This window comes from Myotis myotis, unplaced genomic scaffold (genome assembly GCF_014108235.1).
Source record: "Myotis myotis isolate mMyoMyo1 unplaced genomic scaffold, mMyoMyo1.p scaffold_m19_p_13, whole genome shotgun sequence".
Classification (NCBI taxonomy): domain Eukaryota; kingdom Metazoa; phylum Chordata; class Mammalia; order Chiroptera; family Vespertilionidae; genus Myotis; species Myotis myotis.
In genome coordinates this window covers 16,780,557-16,799,025 of record NW_023416317.1, presented here as the reverse complement: position 1 = coordinate 16,799,025, position 18,469 = coordinate 16,780,557, and the positions used below count along the sequence as shown (strand labels likewise).

At 40.9% G+C, this 18,469-nt stretch overlaps 1 protein-coding gene across 2 annotated transcripts in view; it reads left to right on the top strand.

Moving 5' to 3' along the window:
* The window catches only part of CACNA2D3 (calcium voltage-gated channel auxiliary subunit alpha2delta 3), an 809,032-nt gene that overhangs the window by 222,233 nt on the left and 568,330 nt on the right, over window positions 1-18,469 (top strand). For both annotated transcript variants that reach the window (XR_004971472.1, XM_036331880.1), the window contains exon 4: window positions 11,487-11,546. Coding sequence is in view for 1 of the 2 variants with exons in the window: in XM_036331880.1 (XP_036187773.1) it covers window positions 11,487-11,546 (60 nt within the window). In the remaining variant the exon portion in view is untranslated. The remainder of the gene's footprint in view (window positions 1-11,486; window positions 11,547-18,469) is intronic.

Here is an 18,469-nt window from a genome sequence, read left to right as displayed (position 1 = left end):
CACCCTAGACTATAGCATCCTCAAAGGAAGTAGCTGCATCTTATAACCTTTATATTTCCAGTCCAACACAGTTCCTGGAACTCTTATAAACTTTATATTCCCAGTCAAACACAGTTCCTGGAACTCGCACAATAGGATTCATAGATATTTCATCTTTCCACAGCTGTATTTGGAACATTGTCCATGTTCTGTATAACATTTTAACATGAATCAAGTCACCATTTCATTGGAGTTGGGGTGGGGACTTCACAGTGGAGCCATGGTTCTCAAACTTAATTTGTTCTGGAAGGCTATTTGAGAAGTGATTTGCCTGAAAACCAAATCATTTTTTTCCCATTAGAAATAATGTAAATTGAATTTATTCGTTCCAGACCTCCAAATGATTCCTTGTTTTAACCTTTCTATATACAGTGCATGTCTAATATACTGTGTAATCTGTAATCAAACACTTCTTTCCTTACATTTATCAAACCGACCCCTACTTAAATGAATTACTTTCAGCACTCGTTCCAGGGGTGTCTTTAGGAGGGCAGGGTGCAGCATCTTTGCTTTTTCACATGTCATTGCCTCTGCAATGCTGTCACCAGCTAACTGCTTTTTGTTTATACAAATCAATAACAATTTTTATACCTCTTCAGTTGCCTGTGATCATTGTTTCTTTCACACCCTTAGCAACATTAGCATTCTTGATGGCCTCTTTGTGCTAATCATCCATTTTGCCAGCAACAAAAGCAAAAAAACAACAACAAAAAACACAAAAAATAAACCCACAAGAAAATTCACAATACAGTTTCTTCAGATATTAACCACATGAGGTTTCTCTTCTTTGTGGCCTGAGAGATGCTTCTTGTCATGCTGATGTGTCAGCATAAAAGGGTTGTCAGGTCAAGAACTGAAGTTCCTTCAACAACCAAGCCCTTTTTTCCTTGAACAACTTGGTTGAGAACCAAATTGTTCAAAATGGGAGATATTCAGGACTGAGATTTGACTGTATCTCTAAGAAGGAGTCATTTGCATGGCAGAATGAATGATGAGGAGTGGGCAAACATCTGAGGATCTAGGAAAGGAACATTCTAGACCAAGAGAACAGCAAGAGTAACGGAGACAAGAATGTGGTGGCCTGGGTTCAGAAAGATGGCTGGGAGGAGGAGGAGCTGAGATGCAGGGTTAGATTGTGAAGGGCCTATGGGTCATGGTCATGAGTAATGGGAAGTGACTGAGGGGTTTCAACGGGGGAACGATGATATCAGAATTATACTTAAAAGGCTCTGCCTGGCAACTGTGTAAAGAATTGAATGTAGGGCCTGACGAAGAAACCGAAGACCTGCTAGGGGGCTGGAGTTTCCAGGGGGAGATAGCTATGGCTTTGATTGGGGTTGTTCCAGGGGAGGTCATGCTAAAAGTTGTAAAACATGGGGCATATTTTGTAGAGAGAGTCTACAGGACTCACTGATGGCTTGAAATATATGTGGAATAAGTGTCATTAAAGCAAATGGTTTCCCTGCTACAGTCTCTCTATGTTTCAGGTTTATCTCCCTCCCTGCTACCAGATTAATTTAAAGATGACTTAAATTTCAGAACTGATCCTGTTGCTTTTATGCCCAATGAGACCTCTTCAGCTCCCCACCCCTACTGTGCACAGAAATAGTATTCCTTAGCCTTGCTCATTGCCCTTGCTCACCTGAACTTCACTTGCCTGCCTTTTTGCACCCTTTTCTTCAACACCACTGACCTCCGTCCCACCCCCCCACCCCCCTTACAAACCATATGCCACTCTGTAGACACATGAGGCTCCTCTTACCTTGGAACCTTTGCTGCTCATTCTCCCATAGTTTCCCTGGGCCACTTGGCTGACTTGCACTCATCCTGTACCTCAGGCTCACTGTCACATCATGTATGAAACCTTCCCCACACTGGTGCCCCATGCCTGGCAGAGTTGTCTGCTCTCTGCTTTGAGTTTTCATAACACTTTAACTTCTCTGCCCTTTGGTTTCCCCATGTGTAAAGTTGGGATGATATCTGTACTTTCCTTCATAAGACGCTTGTGAGTATTAACTGGGTTAATTGACTGAATCACTGGAACAGTTGGCACTAGGATAGGAAGTGTGAACCCCAATAATTGCGTGCTATTATCACCTTATGTCACCTCCTAGGATAGCCCATGTCACATTGTCTAATTTCATCTCCTCCAGCTGAACTATGGGTGTGTTGGTCATCTTCCTGGCCAAAGCCTCTAGCATAATTCTTCTCACATACTTAATCATTATCATAACCATTGTTGTCACCATTGACAATAATAAGAGCTAACATTAATGGACATTTACTATGTATTAAGAACTTTTGCCCAGACTATTTTCATTAAGTAGCTGGAGCCAAAATTAGTCAAGTTGTCTGACCCAGGGCCTGCTCTCTGGACCAATATGATATGTTCCCTCCCAAACTGAAGTTGCCTAGCAAGTATCTTGAGGCATAGATAGAAGGAAATAATGAAAAGGAAATTAAAATAGCATTTTTCCTGCATCAGATTTAAATAAAAACCCATTTGAGTAGGTAAAGTCTGAACAGACATGGAAATTGTTCCTCATTTTTCCATGATCAAGGAGAAGGGTATATTTTTCCTTTCCTGGCTATGATTGAGGTCCAGGGTCTGGGAGCTGCCTGTTACACTCACTGGTCCTGCCACACTTACCATCCCGTCACACTCGCTGCCCTGCCACACTCTAAATCTCACAGTGCCATCCATCAAAGGAGCTTGTGTTGGCAAACAGCTTACTCATTGTGCCTGTGCCATTCTGAGGACATCAGTCAAGCCTTTCGATACAGGCTCTTGCCTCAGTTCATTTTCAGCCTCACTGATCACAGATTTTGTTGCTGAAGCTGAGAAAGAAAGTGCTGGATTCTGAAAACCAGTCCTTTAGGAGCAGGTGTGCAGCCTCGTGTTTGAGAACACAGGCTTGGAGTCCTTTCCTTGGCAGCAGAATTAACTTTCATATAACCTCCATGTAACTGTGAACTTGAGGAGTTCTTCCAAGTCCTCCCATCTGAGAGCCAAGTGTGGGAGGCACAGACGCTGACGTTTCCTTGTTCCAGGCAAGCTGTGCTGTGCCTGAAAACCTTGCCTCTCCCCCTGCCCCATCGCAACAATATCTCACACTCATGCGGAACTGAAGGAAATGTTTTGTGTGTGCATTCTCATCAAATTCACACATAGAAGATCAACTAAAGAGGATCTTTTTTTTTAGTTCATCAGATAAGAACATCAAGGCCCAGAGAGGAGAACAGTTTTTGAGTTGAGCAGCTAGTGAGCTGGATGACCAGGACTCAGACCCTGTTTTGGGACTCGGAGATGGGTCTGGTCCTACTGGGCCATGATGCTTAAAAGACCAAAAGCTTCTTGAGGGCCAAGACAAGTCATTGATCTCTGGTGTCCCACTCAGTTCTTGTTGGTTGCTGTTCTGGTTACTTCATAGGCTCTCAACAAATACTTGTAAAGCTAAATTGAACGGAAGTGATGGACATGTGTCATTACCACCAGGAATGAAAACTGTCATAGGATAGACTTTCCCACCCAGACTATCATCCTCTTACCTTGGCTGTGCCTTTTCTTGTCCTGCCTGTCTTACTGTAGGCAGATGTCCCCACCCCATCTTCCTTAGGTCGTTGGACTATACCTTCAAAGCTCCATCATTGTGGGTTCCAGTCCAAACTGGAGGTGTTGGAAAGGATCTAATTAAGGGCTGGAACAGAATTGTGTTCACCACGGTCAGAGCCCTCAGGGATAGATGGTTTCCAGCGTGTAAAACAAATGTTTATCCTCAAACTGATATAATGTCATAGTTGGGTTCATCCTGAGATGTCCCCTTGGGAAATGAATAACAGTTCCATTGTCCACAAAGGAACTAGGCCAGCTCAGAACTGAAGGGCCCTGAGTGGATTTTCTAAGGTTCATGGTTAAACTAGAGGCCTGGTGCACGACTTCATGCACCAGTGGGGTCCCTCGGCCTGGCCTGCAGGATCCAGCTGAAACTGGCTCTCTGACATCCCCCGAGGGGTCCCGGATTGAGAGAGGGTGCAGGCCAGACCCAGGGGCTACACCGGTGCACGATCGGGACTGGGGAGGGATGTGGGAGATTGGCCAACTGCGGAGGGACTGCAGGAGGGCTCCAGGTTGTGTCCGGCCTGTCTGGCTCAGTCCCGATTGGCCAGACCCAAGCAGCAAGCTCACCAACCGGTTAGAGTGTCTTCCCCCTGATGATCAGTGCACATTATAGGGACTGGTCGACCGGTCGACTGTCTGCCCCCTGGTGGTCAGCACATGTCATAGCAAGTGGTTGAGTGGCCTTATCATACCATTAGCATATTACACTTTGATTGGTTGAACGGCTGACCGGACACTTAGCATATTAGGCTTTTATTATATAGGATAGTTTTGATTTTGATAATCAACCCTAAACCATTCCCAGAGGGTTACCTAAGCAGAAGCCCATTCTTAAAAATGCTGCATCGCTGGGAAAAATTACTTTGGGCTGAAAGACAAGGTTGACTTCTTTTCCTGTCTCCTCCCCAGCTGCCTTGGCCCTTGGGCAGTCATTTCAGTAAAGTTCAGCTGTTTCCATCTCCATAAGCTTTGCCAATGCTGTACTTTGGGCCAATGCAGCCTCAGATGTAGAGCAAGATGGCTTTGGTTTGGAAAAAGGCCATTCGTGTTGATAATAGGTATTAATTTAAGCAACCTCAGATTGATAACTGGTATCTCCAGTGGAAACAAAGATAATTTGGTATTGATTGTGATTGTGTCTTCTGATGTCGACTCCAGGCTTAGTTTGCCTTGTCAAGGGCTGGTGTAGCCTCATGTAATTTGAAAGAGACAGGAAGGGGAGGAAGAGAGCTCCCACCCACAGAAAGATGTGTTTGCTCTATTGCTCTGTTACCTGCTTTCTCTGGAAACTTCATAGATTAGCTTTTCTAATCCACTTTGAAATGTTTGCTGTCTCTAAAGCAGAAGCAATCTTTGTGGCTTTCAGGCAGAAGGTCATTTTATACAAAATGTTCATTCGTGTGCAGCAAAGCTTATTTCTTCCGAAGGAACAAAGAAATAATGGAGGCTCCTTAAAAGTTGTTTTTCTCTAAAGAAACGATCATCTTGATAGTTGGTGAATTATATGGGTCATTTTGATTGGAATTGCAAAGTAAAAACACTTGTATGAGGAAGGATTACTAAAGAACATTAAGCTCTCAGATAGGACTCCACCTGCAGTTTCAGCATTTCAGAGCAGGAGGGGAAAATGAATTGGATTTCTTCTTGTCTAATCGTGTCCTTCTCTCCAGGTTATTCCTTTGCCCTGATTTCTTGCCTGATGGTCACCCAGCCAAGGCGGTGGCCTCCATGTAGGTCTCTGAGGTCCAGCTGTTTCCAGAACTTTTCCTGGCTCCAAAGCTTTGTTTACAGTGTTTCCAGGGGATGGAACAGTCTGTCTGCATCTTTCCTTCTGGAAGAACCTCCCATTCTCCCGTAGGGCTCAGCCTAAATGTCACTTCTGGGGCGCTTCCTGACCTACTGTTCTTTGTCATTCATCCCTTCACATGAAAGAGCTACTTGCCTTGTGCCTGTCCTCCATGTAGAGCAAGATGGCTTTGGTTTGGAAAAAGGCCATTCGTGTTGATAATAGGTATTAATTTAAGCAACCTCAAATTGATAACTGGTATCTCCAGTGGAAACAAAGATTTCCACTGGAAACCGCCTCCTGTTGTTTCATGGCTCATGGTGGTAGGTTCCACACTTTGTGAAATCGTCATCCAATAACTCTAGCAACAAAAGCAGCGAGGATTAATCTACACTGTTACAGAGCAATACAAACTCTATCCTCAGTGACAGAAGAAATGACAATGTAAATTTTAATACCTTACTTTTTTGTTTTTGAGTTTAATGGTCCTTAAACTATTGTTTTCTGACCTTCATACAAGAGAAGAGTGTTTGAAATTAGTCCTGGGAACACATCCATCTCATTTTGCCCAGGTTACTGGAGACATCTTTTGATGTGCTGATGGCATTTAATGAGGATGGAGTTTTTTCATTTTGTTTTAAAGATCCACTGAGTTTGAAATCTGTGACTATAGAGAGGATTACTAGTATTTTCTGTCTTTACCTCTGTAGATGGTCATCATGCAGAGGTCAAGCCTGCCAGGAACCTTGGTGCTTGGAGAGCATCAATCCCATGTACACAGTGCTGTAACTCTCATTCTATTAAATGCTAACCTTTACGACAAAAGCCACTAAATCCAGTGTGAGGGAAAGACGACATACCATACTGGGTATGCTTGTGGTGGAAATTGTTACTTCTCTTTGATCACTCCTTTGGGCTATTTTCCTTCGCACTTAGCTCTTATTGATTTGGTATTAATGACAATTCAAAACTGTCTCCAAGTTAATCATCACTGCAGCTTAAATCCATGTTAATGATTATAGATTTTCCCAGTTATCCCCTTAGTGGAGTTTAAGCAGTATTTAAGAAAGAATTATGTATTCATTCTAGAAAAAAATGGCAATAAAAACCCTCGTGTGATATTAAATGTATTGTTGCAAAACATTGAATGAAAACCATTAAACATATTAAGTGCTTTGGCATTTTCCAATATTCCATTATAACAGCATTTACAAAGAAAGACTTTTTAGCTTTAGCATGAGAAATAAAAATGTCTTTTTTCGGTTTTAATATTTGTTTTGCTTTAAGAGTTTTGTCCATAATGAACCCTCCGATTTTAGGAATATTTATTGAAACTTTTCTCATTTGTATACAATTTGCTCATCTTGATGGAACCAGTAGGAGTCCAGCAGTAGGTCACTGAGGCTGTGTGATTACATTTTCTATCTCCTCCCATGCTCATGGCATCTTCCTGGCGTTCCTCCTAGAAAGCCAGAATGACCAGGAACACAAAGATGAAATACAAACAGAACAAAAGATCATTTTCTTCTTCTGATTCAATTTTCACTTTGACCTGGTGTCCTATTTCCCCCTGCTGGACCATGACAGGAAGTTTGACCTCTATGATGTCTTTAACTTTAGTCTTTATTCCAGTGTTTTGGGAGAGGAGGTGGAGGACAGCATTCTGTAGTGTTGTAGGGAAAATGTGGGGTCGTTGGAACAAGAGATAAGATGCGATTTTAAATGAAATGCTTTAATATCCCTGCTATTCCCCTAGGCCAGTGGTTCTCAACCTTAGCTACACATTAGAATCACCTGGGAATCTTTTTATAATCCTGATTTCTGGGCCTCATCCTCTGGAAATTCTGTTTCTTTGTTACTAATGTTGTGGCCCCACCCAAGAGGTTCTGGGTTGGCAGAAGGTGCTCACTCTTACAGCCCTGTCCTTGATAGCGTGCTTGCCTGCTGCTGCCGTTGTGGCCCCACCCCATAACAAAGAAACAGAATTTCCTGAGGATGAGGCCCAGAAATCAGGATTTTAAAAAGATTCCCAGGTGATTCTAATGTGCAGCCAAGGTTGAGAACCACTGCCCTAGGCAGTTGTGACTTCACCATAGCTATAAATACTGTCCATGGTCCATGACTTCTAGCATTTGTTATTTATAAAGGTAGCTTTTGTTTATATTTATTTAACTAAAAAGGAAGAGTAATTTAGAAATATAAAAGTCAATGAAATGTACATCAATTCATGAATTAAGACATTGTGCATTTAGGTGCTTTGTTCCAATCCCAGGGTGTGTATTACATTTACATTGAATAAAGAAATTTTCAGCATTAAAGGGAGAGGGGAGAATTTGGCATTAAAGGTGCTGTGGACAAAACTTTTGTTTTTCCTTCCCTCACAGCGCACTTTTGAATACTAGTCTTTAAAGCCATTTTTATTTCCAGTGTTCAGTTTTAATTAAAAACCACAGTCGCAATTCTATAGCCCTTCTGCACAACCAAAAGGGGAATTCATGCAAGAGAAAATTAACTTATTATTATTAAAAGCACACTGCCTTTCTAATAGACATAATAGAATAACAGTTTTCCTCAGGCTCAGTGGCAGCTTTTTATATAATAACTAAAATATTAGCACATTTAAATTGATTTTTTGTACCTGCAGGTGATAATTAAACTTATTTTTAAAGCATACTTAATTTGAATTAGATGATAGAGATATTTGTGCAGGAAAGAGACATTTTAAGCTTTTTATTTACTGGCAAGCATCAGAGTTGAAGTTGAGTTGTCTTGATTTTTAAAACATTATTGATTTTATAGAAAGAGGAAATGTTCTACTCATTTATGCATTTGTTGGTTGATTCCTGTATGTGCCCTGACCAGGGTTTGAACCTTCAATTTTGGCATATTAGGACAATGCTCTGACCAACTGAGCTACCTGGCCAGGGTGTCTTGATTTTTAAAAATGAGAACTCAATTTATTTTTATTTTATTAACAGGGGAACCTCTATCCCCAGGAGTCTGTTTTAGGCAAGTTTATGACACATGATTTTCTTCTTAGGTACAATTTTTTCACTCATTTATTTTTATACGAGTGTTTCAGAGGAAAGATAAACAATCCTTTGTTCCTTTCAAAAGGTACGCAGTTCTGATGTCCTGCTTGTCATTACTATTGTGCACAATAGCTGAGCCTATTCTTGGGGTTTCCCCCAGAATTTTCTCATAAAATATAAGCCTGTCTCCCACTGGCATCAGGGCGCAGTTGGGATAACCCCACAGTTGATTGCAGGAAGGGTATATCCTTTCAAAGAGCTCTGTTCCAAAGTACTTATTTGTTTCACATGGGACAACGATATGTTTAGTTGACTATCTTTTCCTGAATCTTATTTCCTAAGCTTTGTAGTGAGTATGATCGGCAATATCATTGTGATAAATTAAGAAGCCATGCAGCAACCTAACTTGAAAATGAACATTAAACTGGCCAGAAGGGTTCAGATTCTCTTGTACTCACTGCTCCACACAGAGAGCAGTATTCTGACTTATCTCAGTGATTAGTACAATTTTATTGAATTGTTTCCAGTGTGTTACCTGTTTATACACCATGTCTTGCATTGTAGTATTTGTGGTTGAAATGCATTTTATATTATGTTATATTTGGACATGTTAGAAGGTATGTATGATTTACATTAACATACAAACACAAATATAAGTAAAATGCTATATAAGAAATGCATTTTATGCTATGCTCTGTCATAATTTCTATTTGCCTATCATTTCCATCTTGTCCTCTTATTTGTTGGTCCTATACTGCTTTTGTGTTTTTGTACATTTCCAATTCTTCACTTTTTTTCAATATTATCTGCCTCGGTCATTGTGAAATTAATTTGTTCCTATCTTTTGATCATTTGTACATTCGATGGACATTGCTGGATTCTCAGAATGCTTAGGCACCATGATAAAAACAACTTCTATGTGTTTAAGTAAATACATCATCAAAATGCATGATTTTTAGATCATGTAAATGTTCAGACATGCATAATATTTATACACATTCAATATGTGACGGATTTTTATGATACATGCATACAAATTTTAAGTCTGTTACAAAGATGAAAAGAATAAGCTCTCAAGAAAACATGGATTTGATATATCACTGCCTGTCACTCATCTGTCTCGGTTCATATTGATCCATTTGCAAATTGTGTCTTGTGATCCCAGGAGGCTGACAAACCTCATCGGCTGGGACAATTCCAAGAAAACCGTGACCCTTTGAAAGCTGTCCCAATGTAAGCTTTGGGCCAACATATCCAATCTACGCAGACTGTGTCTTATTTTTCTTTTCCTCTGTTTCTCCTCCTCTCCATTGTATGCCTCTCCTCTATAAAGTACTTCACGTCTCATGGTGAAAATACATATGTGCATAGGTTTTGAAAAGATAAATGAGAGTTGAGGCACCTTGGAGGCCTGGAGCAGCTCATTCAGCAAGGCATCAGGGGTGAGGTACGATCCAGACTAAGAGGTGTTTTTAGCCAGTGGATCAGTCACTGGCAGAGCTTGTTAACAGAGGTCGCCAGGCCCACCCCCAGAACTCCCAATTCTGCAGTACTGGCTTGGGCCTGAGAAGGTGTATTTCTAACAAGCTCTCAGGTGAAACTGATGCTGCCAATGGGGGACTACATTTTGAGAACCACTGCTCCGGGGTCACCTTTTCATGTGCATAAGCTGAAGAAACGACCCAGAGAGGGAAAGGATATTGCCCCAAATCTCACAATTGTAGTGTGTTGCATTGCGGCTGGAGTTAGAACTCATTCTTCTGTCGCCAGCCCTGTCCTGCTTCCTGGGGGCTATTCTTTGATTGACCAGAGATGGGGCAGCCCCTTTCTGACCATCTGCAGGGAGTGTGAGGAGCCAGATTGGTCAGCCCTCCCAGATTCCTGTCTGTAACAGCCGGTCTCTGGCTGGCCTATCTCTTTCCTTATATGCCCCTATGAAGAGAGAAGACTTTAGTGCTCTACAACAGAGCCCGAAGTTATCCAGTCATATTCAGCCTCTTCATTTCTATGTCCAATTTAATAATCATTCATGGAACATTTGTCTGTGGATTTGTGATCATTTAGAGATTAATGTCATCATTTTTTTTAAACATGGCCTTTTAAATTCAGGTCTATATTATGTCAAGTGAAAGCAAGTTAAAGGTAGCATAGGCTACATGATTAACCATGGGAAAAACAGGAATGGTTGCATTTTTATTTGGATCGAAAGATTTTGCTCTTAGTTCAATGAAATTTCAGTGAAATATTATTTAACTAAATGAATTTTATGCAATATCTTCTCGTTTGCATTTTCATTGTGGGAAATAACTTACTGGCAAATTCAAATTAAAGTGAAATGATTTTGGTTGTTGAATAATTGTTAAATGGAATTTCATTAAGTTGTTTTCATAAGAATATGAAATGGCTGAATTTAGTTGGCCAAGAAGAATAATTGTGTATTTAATTTCAGTGATTTTATTATTGGGAGGAAGATTGTCAAAATGACATTGATGTCCCATAAAATTCAAATAACTGTCACCTGATAATTACATACTAGAACTGGGTGCAGAAAAAATTGACCTTGAATGAGGCAGGCAATTAAAATAAGTAGTGTTTTCCAAAGCATTGGGGAAGTTAGTCCATTTAGAGTTGAAGTCAATTCAGTTCAATAAATCTTGACTAAGGGCCTTCTCTGCCTAAGGAATGTACTTTCTAGGTAGGTCTTGGAGTCCATATCCAACCTCAAGGGCCAGTGTCTTTTATACAAAAATGGATGTGGAACATGTGTGTCTTTATACACACATAACAGTCAATATCTGTTGGAAGAATTATGGTTGAATAATGAAGGCAAAAGCTGGATTTTGACACTGACGTTACTATGTTCATTGTCATGGGTGTAAGGTACCAGTCACAATGAACATGATATACTCTGTCATTTGGGGGACAACACAGAAAACTCAGTCTTTTCACATTGTAGGAATGGGGTCCAGGCCACACTTGTAACCCTTCCTGTCGCTTTCTATCTTTTTAGCGCCTGGTGGAGGCTGCGGAAGAAGCACATCTGAAACATGAATTCGATGCAGACTTGCAGGTACGTGATTATAGTTCGAATTAATTGTTTTTTGCCAAAGGAGAAGCACTCGGTGTTCCAGGAATGCCAGGTTTCAGTGGCTGGAAAAGAAAGGCTTTGAGAGGATGACACTGCCGTTGGAATAAATGTGCCTATTTTTTGATAAGGCAGGATAGGGAACCTCATTGCCCACCATGATAATTGCAGTGGGATAACACAAGCTCATGCATATAACCAGATTTTGATGGAATCCTCCCCAATTACAGGGGAGTTAACCAGCCAACTGACAATAATCACCAGAGCTCTTAATGGTAAATTGATAAGATAGATAGCAGAATACAGACTTTTCCTTGGCTTAAGTGATTGAAAGGAATGTTGTGATGGATTTAATGTTGAATTGATTTTAATTATATTTAAAAATTAAATCATTCACAGATGTGGGATATGAACATCCACTTAACAAATTTCTGGTAGTAATCTCATATCTAATCATGGCATCCTGTGTCTGGTTGAGAAGGCTTTTGATGTTGTCTTGTAAGAGAAAACACAGTAGAAGGGGCCAATGAATTGAATAACACGTGGAGGTTCCTTTGCTTCTCTTCTGGAGTAAATTTTATCTGTATTGTCATTCCTGAGTTGTGTAGCCTCTCCTTACTTCTAGAAAAACCAGAGGGAGTAAACCTGAATCCTTAAGTCTGTGTTTTGATAGAACATAACTCTTTTAGTGGTCACATTTGGGAAATAGTGGTATATGAAAAAGACAGAAGAAAGAAAAGATAGTGATCCCTAAGATAGGCTTTGGCTGTATCTCTGTCCCATGGGTCTACCTCTTGTCATCATTACTGTCTACATTGGTTTTCTTTTTGCCTTGTGGGTAAAAGCATGAACACTCAAATGTGGTAATTGAGGAAAGTTTAATACAGGGAATATTTACAAATATGTGGTAAATGAAACCAACAAGCTATAGTGTTGCACCCCATGTCAAGCCACACTCCTGGCCTGAAGGAACCAGGGGACAGAGAGGTTTCTAATAGCCAGGGAGAATAGCTATATGGAAAGGGTACTTGATAGAAGGGTGCAGCCATGATGATCTGGCAGTTTTTGGGAAAGATACCCCAACAACCATTTCTAGCCTTCTGATCTCTTGTTGGTACCCACCATTGGCTGAATCCAACTGTCAGTATAGTTGACTTGATTCAGCCTCCCCAGGCTTTTCACTGGGTGGAGAAGGGTGAAGAGTAGGTCTGTAGGGGAAGCAGAAAATGTCAAACCTACTATCTGGGGTTCATTTTTAGGCATAATCTTCAACATATAAAGCAAATAGAGCCTGGAATATAGCCAAGCACAAGAAGTTGCAGGGGGAGGTGGAGCTGTTCTAGTCACTGTTGGTAACATTGGAGAGGAGTGGAGAAGCCAGCCCCGGTTTCTGAGCAGAGCTGCAAGAGACAGAACAGAAAAATCAGCTGAATATAGCAAGAAGCATCGCGCTTCCTATAGCTACAACCATGTGGCGGCTCCAGGAAGATCCAGGGGCCATTTACTGGCCACGCTGACTTCAGTGTGCCTGCTCTTCAGAGGGTCTGGACTTCCTAGAGTGGCCATGGGGGGTTTAATGGAAGCATCAGGAAGCGCCTTCGTAAGTGTGACGCTTGTAAGGGTCTCTTGAATGTGTTGCCAAGGGAAATTGTCTTCCTCTCCTCAGGAGTTCCTGAGGCCTTTTCAGGAATATTCTGGTACTAAATGACAGAAGCTCATCTCAAATCAACTTAGATTATAACATTGAATAAATTAAGAAACCATGAGTCTACTCTGATAATAAACAAACAGGTAGATAAAAAGATAAACGCATAAATAAATGAGAAGGGAAGCTCTTATGATGGCATGGCACTTAATAACTATGGAAGAAATGATGGAGTTAGAAAATTATGGTATTGATTGATTGAGATAAGAATCTTCAATTGATACTAAAATTAGCAGGTAAAAGTTTGATGAAGAACAGGACATTGACAGTCTTAGAGCAACCACCCACAAATTACTCATTAGTCACAAAGGAGAAAATATCAACTTTAATAGGGAAAAAGCTGGCAGACACTATCTTGCATACGTAACCAAAGTTAATGTCATCAGTGATGAGACCAAGTGACATCGGGAGCTTCCAGATGTGATGACCAGGACGGATACAACACCGCTTATGTAGAATTCTTTCACAGTGTGTCCCAAAGGTGTAGCCTTAACCTAATCATGACAAAATGCCAGAGAATCTGGACTAAGGCATATTTTACAAAGTAAGTGGCTGGACAGTTCACAAAGTAACTGGTTGGACAGTTCAAAAGAGTCAAGGTCAAGAAAGACAAAGAAACATTGAGAACTTGTTCCTGAGTAAAGGACATTAAAGACACATGACAACTAAATGCAACATGAGATCCTAAACTGGATTCTGAACCAGAAGCAAAGGTGTGAATATACTGCCAAAACCGGTTTGGCTCAGTGGATAGAGCGTCGGCTTGCAAACTGAGGGGTCCCGGGTTCGATTCCGGTCAAGGGCATGCACGTGGGTTGCGGGCACATCCCCAGTAGGAGATGTGCAGGAGGCAGCTGATCGATGTTTCCCTCTCATCGATGTTTCTGGCTCTCTATCTCTCTCCCTTCCTCTCTGTAAAAAATCAATAAAATATATTTAAAAAAAATGTGAATATTGACTCTGCATTCGATAAATAATATTGCCTCAATGTGGACTTTCCTGATTTTGAGCCTTGTATTGTGTTTATGTAAGAGAATGTCCTTGTTCTTGGGTTTCTCTGGACTAAATATTTGGATCCATTGGTCCAATTGGAAGGAGTGAGTTTGTGGGAGGGCAAGAAAGAACTGTTTTGTAAAATCTGGTGTTTATGTCTCATAGTCAATTTTATGCCGAGACCAGTCGTCTAGTCAAGGCAGATGGGCAAGGAAGGGAATGCTTTAGTTGACTTCAGGGGATTTTTATCCTTCAGCTGAGGAAAAGAACACTGAGTGGTTTAGCGCAACTAACCTTGAGCCGCTCTCTTTTGTCTGTCTGGAGCTGTTGTTATCTTCCCAGAGTGTTCTGACTTCCTTCCCATTATTGAAGCTTCACAATAAAACCCTGTTGTAGCACAAGCGGTTCCTTGTCAAATGCGGTGCTGTAAACACGAATGCAGCATTGGGTCTCTCTGGAGAAAAAATAGAGGACGAGAAAGTGAGTCTCTGGAGTGTTACAGCTTTTGTTTTCTTGGGAAGCCCTGTCGTCTGTTTTGTATGAGTACACAAGAACTATCAGAGGCTCAGTTGTGGTCTGAACACAAGAGTAGATGTTGAAATAACCAGTCAGTATTGCAGAGTGTCATTCACTACCCAGACCTCAGACCTCCGTGAAATCTCTGGGTCAGAGTAAACCGCGCGCTTTCGCGGAAACCTGACAAAGAGAGGCCTTCCAGAGAATGGATGTGTGCTGAAGAATGCCTGTCGGCTTCCATGAGGGTTTTGAAGCTGCAAAGCAGCGATGCTATTAAGCACAAGTCTGTTAACAGCTTGGGTGTCAGCCCCGTTGCTATTACTGGAGTAGCCGGTCTGTGTATGGGCTCTGAGTTTATTGCTATGACGGTCCATTAGAGCTGATCAATTGTTAATCTGGGTTCTGCTGACCTTTTGGCAACCCCTGGCAGTGGATTGTGTATATCAAAAAAATTTCAGACTACCATCTGCTCACTGTGAAATAATACTGAGAAGGTCCCTGCACTATTAGCTCAGTAAGAGCAAAGGGAGCTGGGAGGTTTTTGTGGAATTTCCTAAACTGTGTAGCTTCATGTTATATAGTCTTAGCCCCTCTGCTCTCCCAAAACCAAAGGGATGATACATCTGCCCGTTCTTTTACATCAGCTTGGAGATTTTGTGCCACTGTACCTTTAGGTATTTTAAAAGTGAAAATTTTGGGGTTTTTTGGTAGAATCTTTGAAAGTTATCTATCACTAGAAAGTTATGATTAAACAAATAATTCCATTTACCATTGCAACAAAAAAAATTAATATATTTAGGAATAAAATTAACCAAGGAGGCAAAAGACCTGTACTCGGAAAATACAGGATGTTGATCAAAAAGATAGAAGAAGATATAAACAAGTGGAAGAATATACCATATTCATGGATTGGCAGAATCAACATAATTTAAATGTCCATACTACCCAAGGCAATCTACAGATTCAATGCAATTCCTATTAAAATACCGACAACATATTTCACAGATCTAGAACAAATATTCCAAACTTATATATGGAATCAAAAAAGAACCTGAATATCTACAGCAACCTTGAGGGGGAAGGGGGGGTGCGAAAAAAAAAAAAAAAGAAAGTTATGTTTCCTCTATTGCCAGCATTTTATTTTTCATTTGTCTCTCCAGAGATTTAACACTTTCCCCAGGGGTTTATGACCTTGAAGTTGGCAGTCCCTTCTGTAAGGTCCCTAAGTCTGGCATTAGATGGTTAGTGCCTAACAAAAGCTGTGTTGGGCAAAAGCAAAACGCAGCCTTTGACGGGTAGCGTGTGTGAGCAACCACAGTGCAGCATCCTCCGTAGGAAGCAGGGCTGCCCGGTTGTCACTGGCTGCAAAGCTTGTGTGGATGCTAGTGTCATCCCAGCCCCGGGGTGGCCCCCTTTAAGATGCCCTCCATGAGCCTCTGTGGGTTTTGTTATTTATTCCCTGATACCTCCATTGGGACAACTTTCAGTTATAACTGATGTCAACAGAGGCCTTGTTAAAGTGGCATCTTCCCTTTTTTAGTTTATGTTTTGAATGAACATAGGTTTTTACTGTAAAGCACATGTGAGGTTAATGATGATGTTAAAAACAGAGCTTTAGAAACTGCCTTAATTACCATGCATGGTTATTTTAGTGTTTCACCCTCATTATTTTGATGGCAAAATCTACCTTGGGCCTGGGGCAGTGTGGTGGGGGTGGATCCTCGCCCTGATTATCCTAGCTACTGATGGATTTCCAGAAAACTAGGTCTACACGTGCAGTATAACTCAGAGACTGTCTTCCCCCTTTTCCTTTTCCTTTTTGGGTTTCTCCACCTGCGATGAAGAAGAAGACAAAACTTTTTTTTGACAGTTTACTAAAAGCTTGCTTATCTTTGAATGGCGAACATATTTACTTTGAAAACTGTCTCAGATAAGTGCCAATTGCACAGCGCTGGTGCACAGTGGGGAAAATTGTGGTTTTGAATTGTGTATCCTGCAGAAGCCTTTTCCATTACAGCCTTTTCTATAGTATATTTTTCTTTGTTGTTTGTAATTGACAGGAAAAAAATCCTGGTGACAGTCCGAGGGATAACGAAGTGTGAGTGGACACAAAAGGCTCTGCAATTAGAAATGGAGTTGTTGGTTTTTTTGTTTTTTTTAAGTATTGTTATTATTTTTGCAGTTGACTTTCAATATTATTTTGTATTGGTTTCAGGTGAACGGCATAGTGGTTCCACAATCATATACTTTACAAAGTGTTCCCCCTGATATTCCCAGTGCCCACCTGGCTCCCTACGTAGTTATTGACTCTATTTCCTATGTGGTGACTGTATGGAGACAGCTGATTGACTTGGTGCAGTAAAGAAGAAAGATGGGGGCCGCGCCTATAGGAGAAATAACTGGGGAGAGAAGGAAAATTTCACACTCTTTGTATTAAAATCAGTCTTTTTTCCTGATCTAACGATGGGGCATGCCTAGTGCTTTTCTTTTTTTCTTTTCCTCTCCTTTTATCAGCTTGGCAGGGGCGGTCACATTTCTCTGCATTTTAAGATCTTACATTAGGTGTTCTTAGTTAGGACTTGCCGCTTGTCATTTATTCACAGCACTGATGTGTAAACAGTCTCTGAGGAAACTCTAGGTGTGAGCATTTTAAAATAGAAGTCATTTTTCAGTTGTTACAAACCATAGACACACACATACTTGCTTTTGTTCATTTATCTAGAACATCATTGCTTTTCATAAGGCCAATGCCGTGCCTTTGAGGTTTGTGTTATTCACTTGTTTGGTGGTCACATGTTATGCACACTGACGATTGCTCAAGCAGCTTGATCCAACAGAGAGAGCTTTGGCCTGGTGACCTGGAGGTTTAGGTGCCAGTAGTGCCAGTCCCAACTGGGTCATTACATGCTCAAAGATCTGTTGCTGTGGTCTCTTTGCTCAGCTGTAAAATGGCATGCTTGTAGAATCGAGATGAATTCTAAGACCTCACCCATCTCATGTCCTGTATTTCATTCAACAGAGAGTTCCCAGTGGCCTCCTATAGTCAGCACTGTGCTGTGGATATGGCCATGAGCTTGGCAGATGCTGTCTTTGTTCTCACAGAGTTCACCAAATGGGAGAGATGGATGATAAAGACATGGCAACGTAAATAATGATTAGATTTTGGAAAGAGAAACACAGGGTATGATCACAGTGCACGACAGGAGACTTCTGCCAGTCTGGGGTTCCGAGCTACATTGGAGAAAATCCCTGAAGAGCTCCCTGGATTGAGGGAGATTCTAGATTCACCTCCACCACAGTTAGAAGAAGTCTCCCCAGACACAGGGAATCCATATTATCTTTATTTTCCCTAAGTGAAAAATTAAAATGATTTTATCTACATAGTAATTTTGATAATCTCTAAAGATACTTTATTTTTGCCTTTTATGATGCTTATTACTTCCTACCCTGTGAATTTTATTCCTGTAAGTGTCCTTTTTTAAAAATTTAACATTATGCAGAACTCAGTACATGTTAGGACCTCTTTTAGGTTGTGGGTGAGTGACCCTTATCCTCTAGGAAAATACTCATCTACCTTTTCAATTTAATTTTATTTTTTTGGATACAGCACAGACTGGTTTATTCGATATTTATACAACACATAGTGGATGTTGTAGTCTATGGGCAAGGAATCACCTCAAGTAACTATATGGAT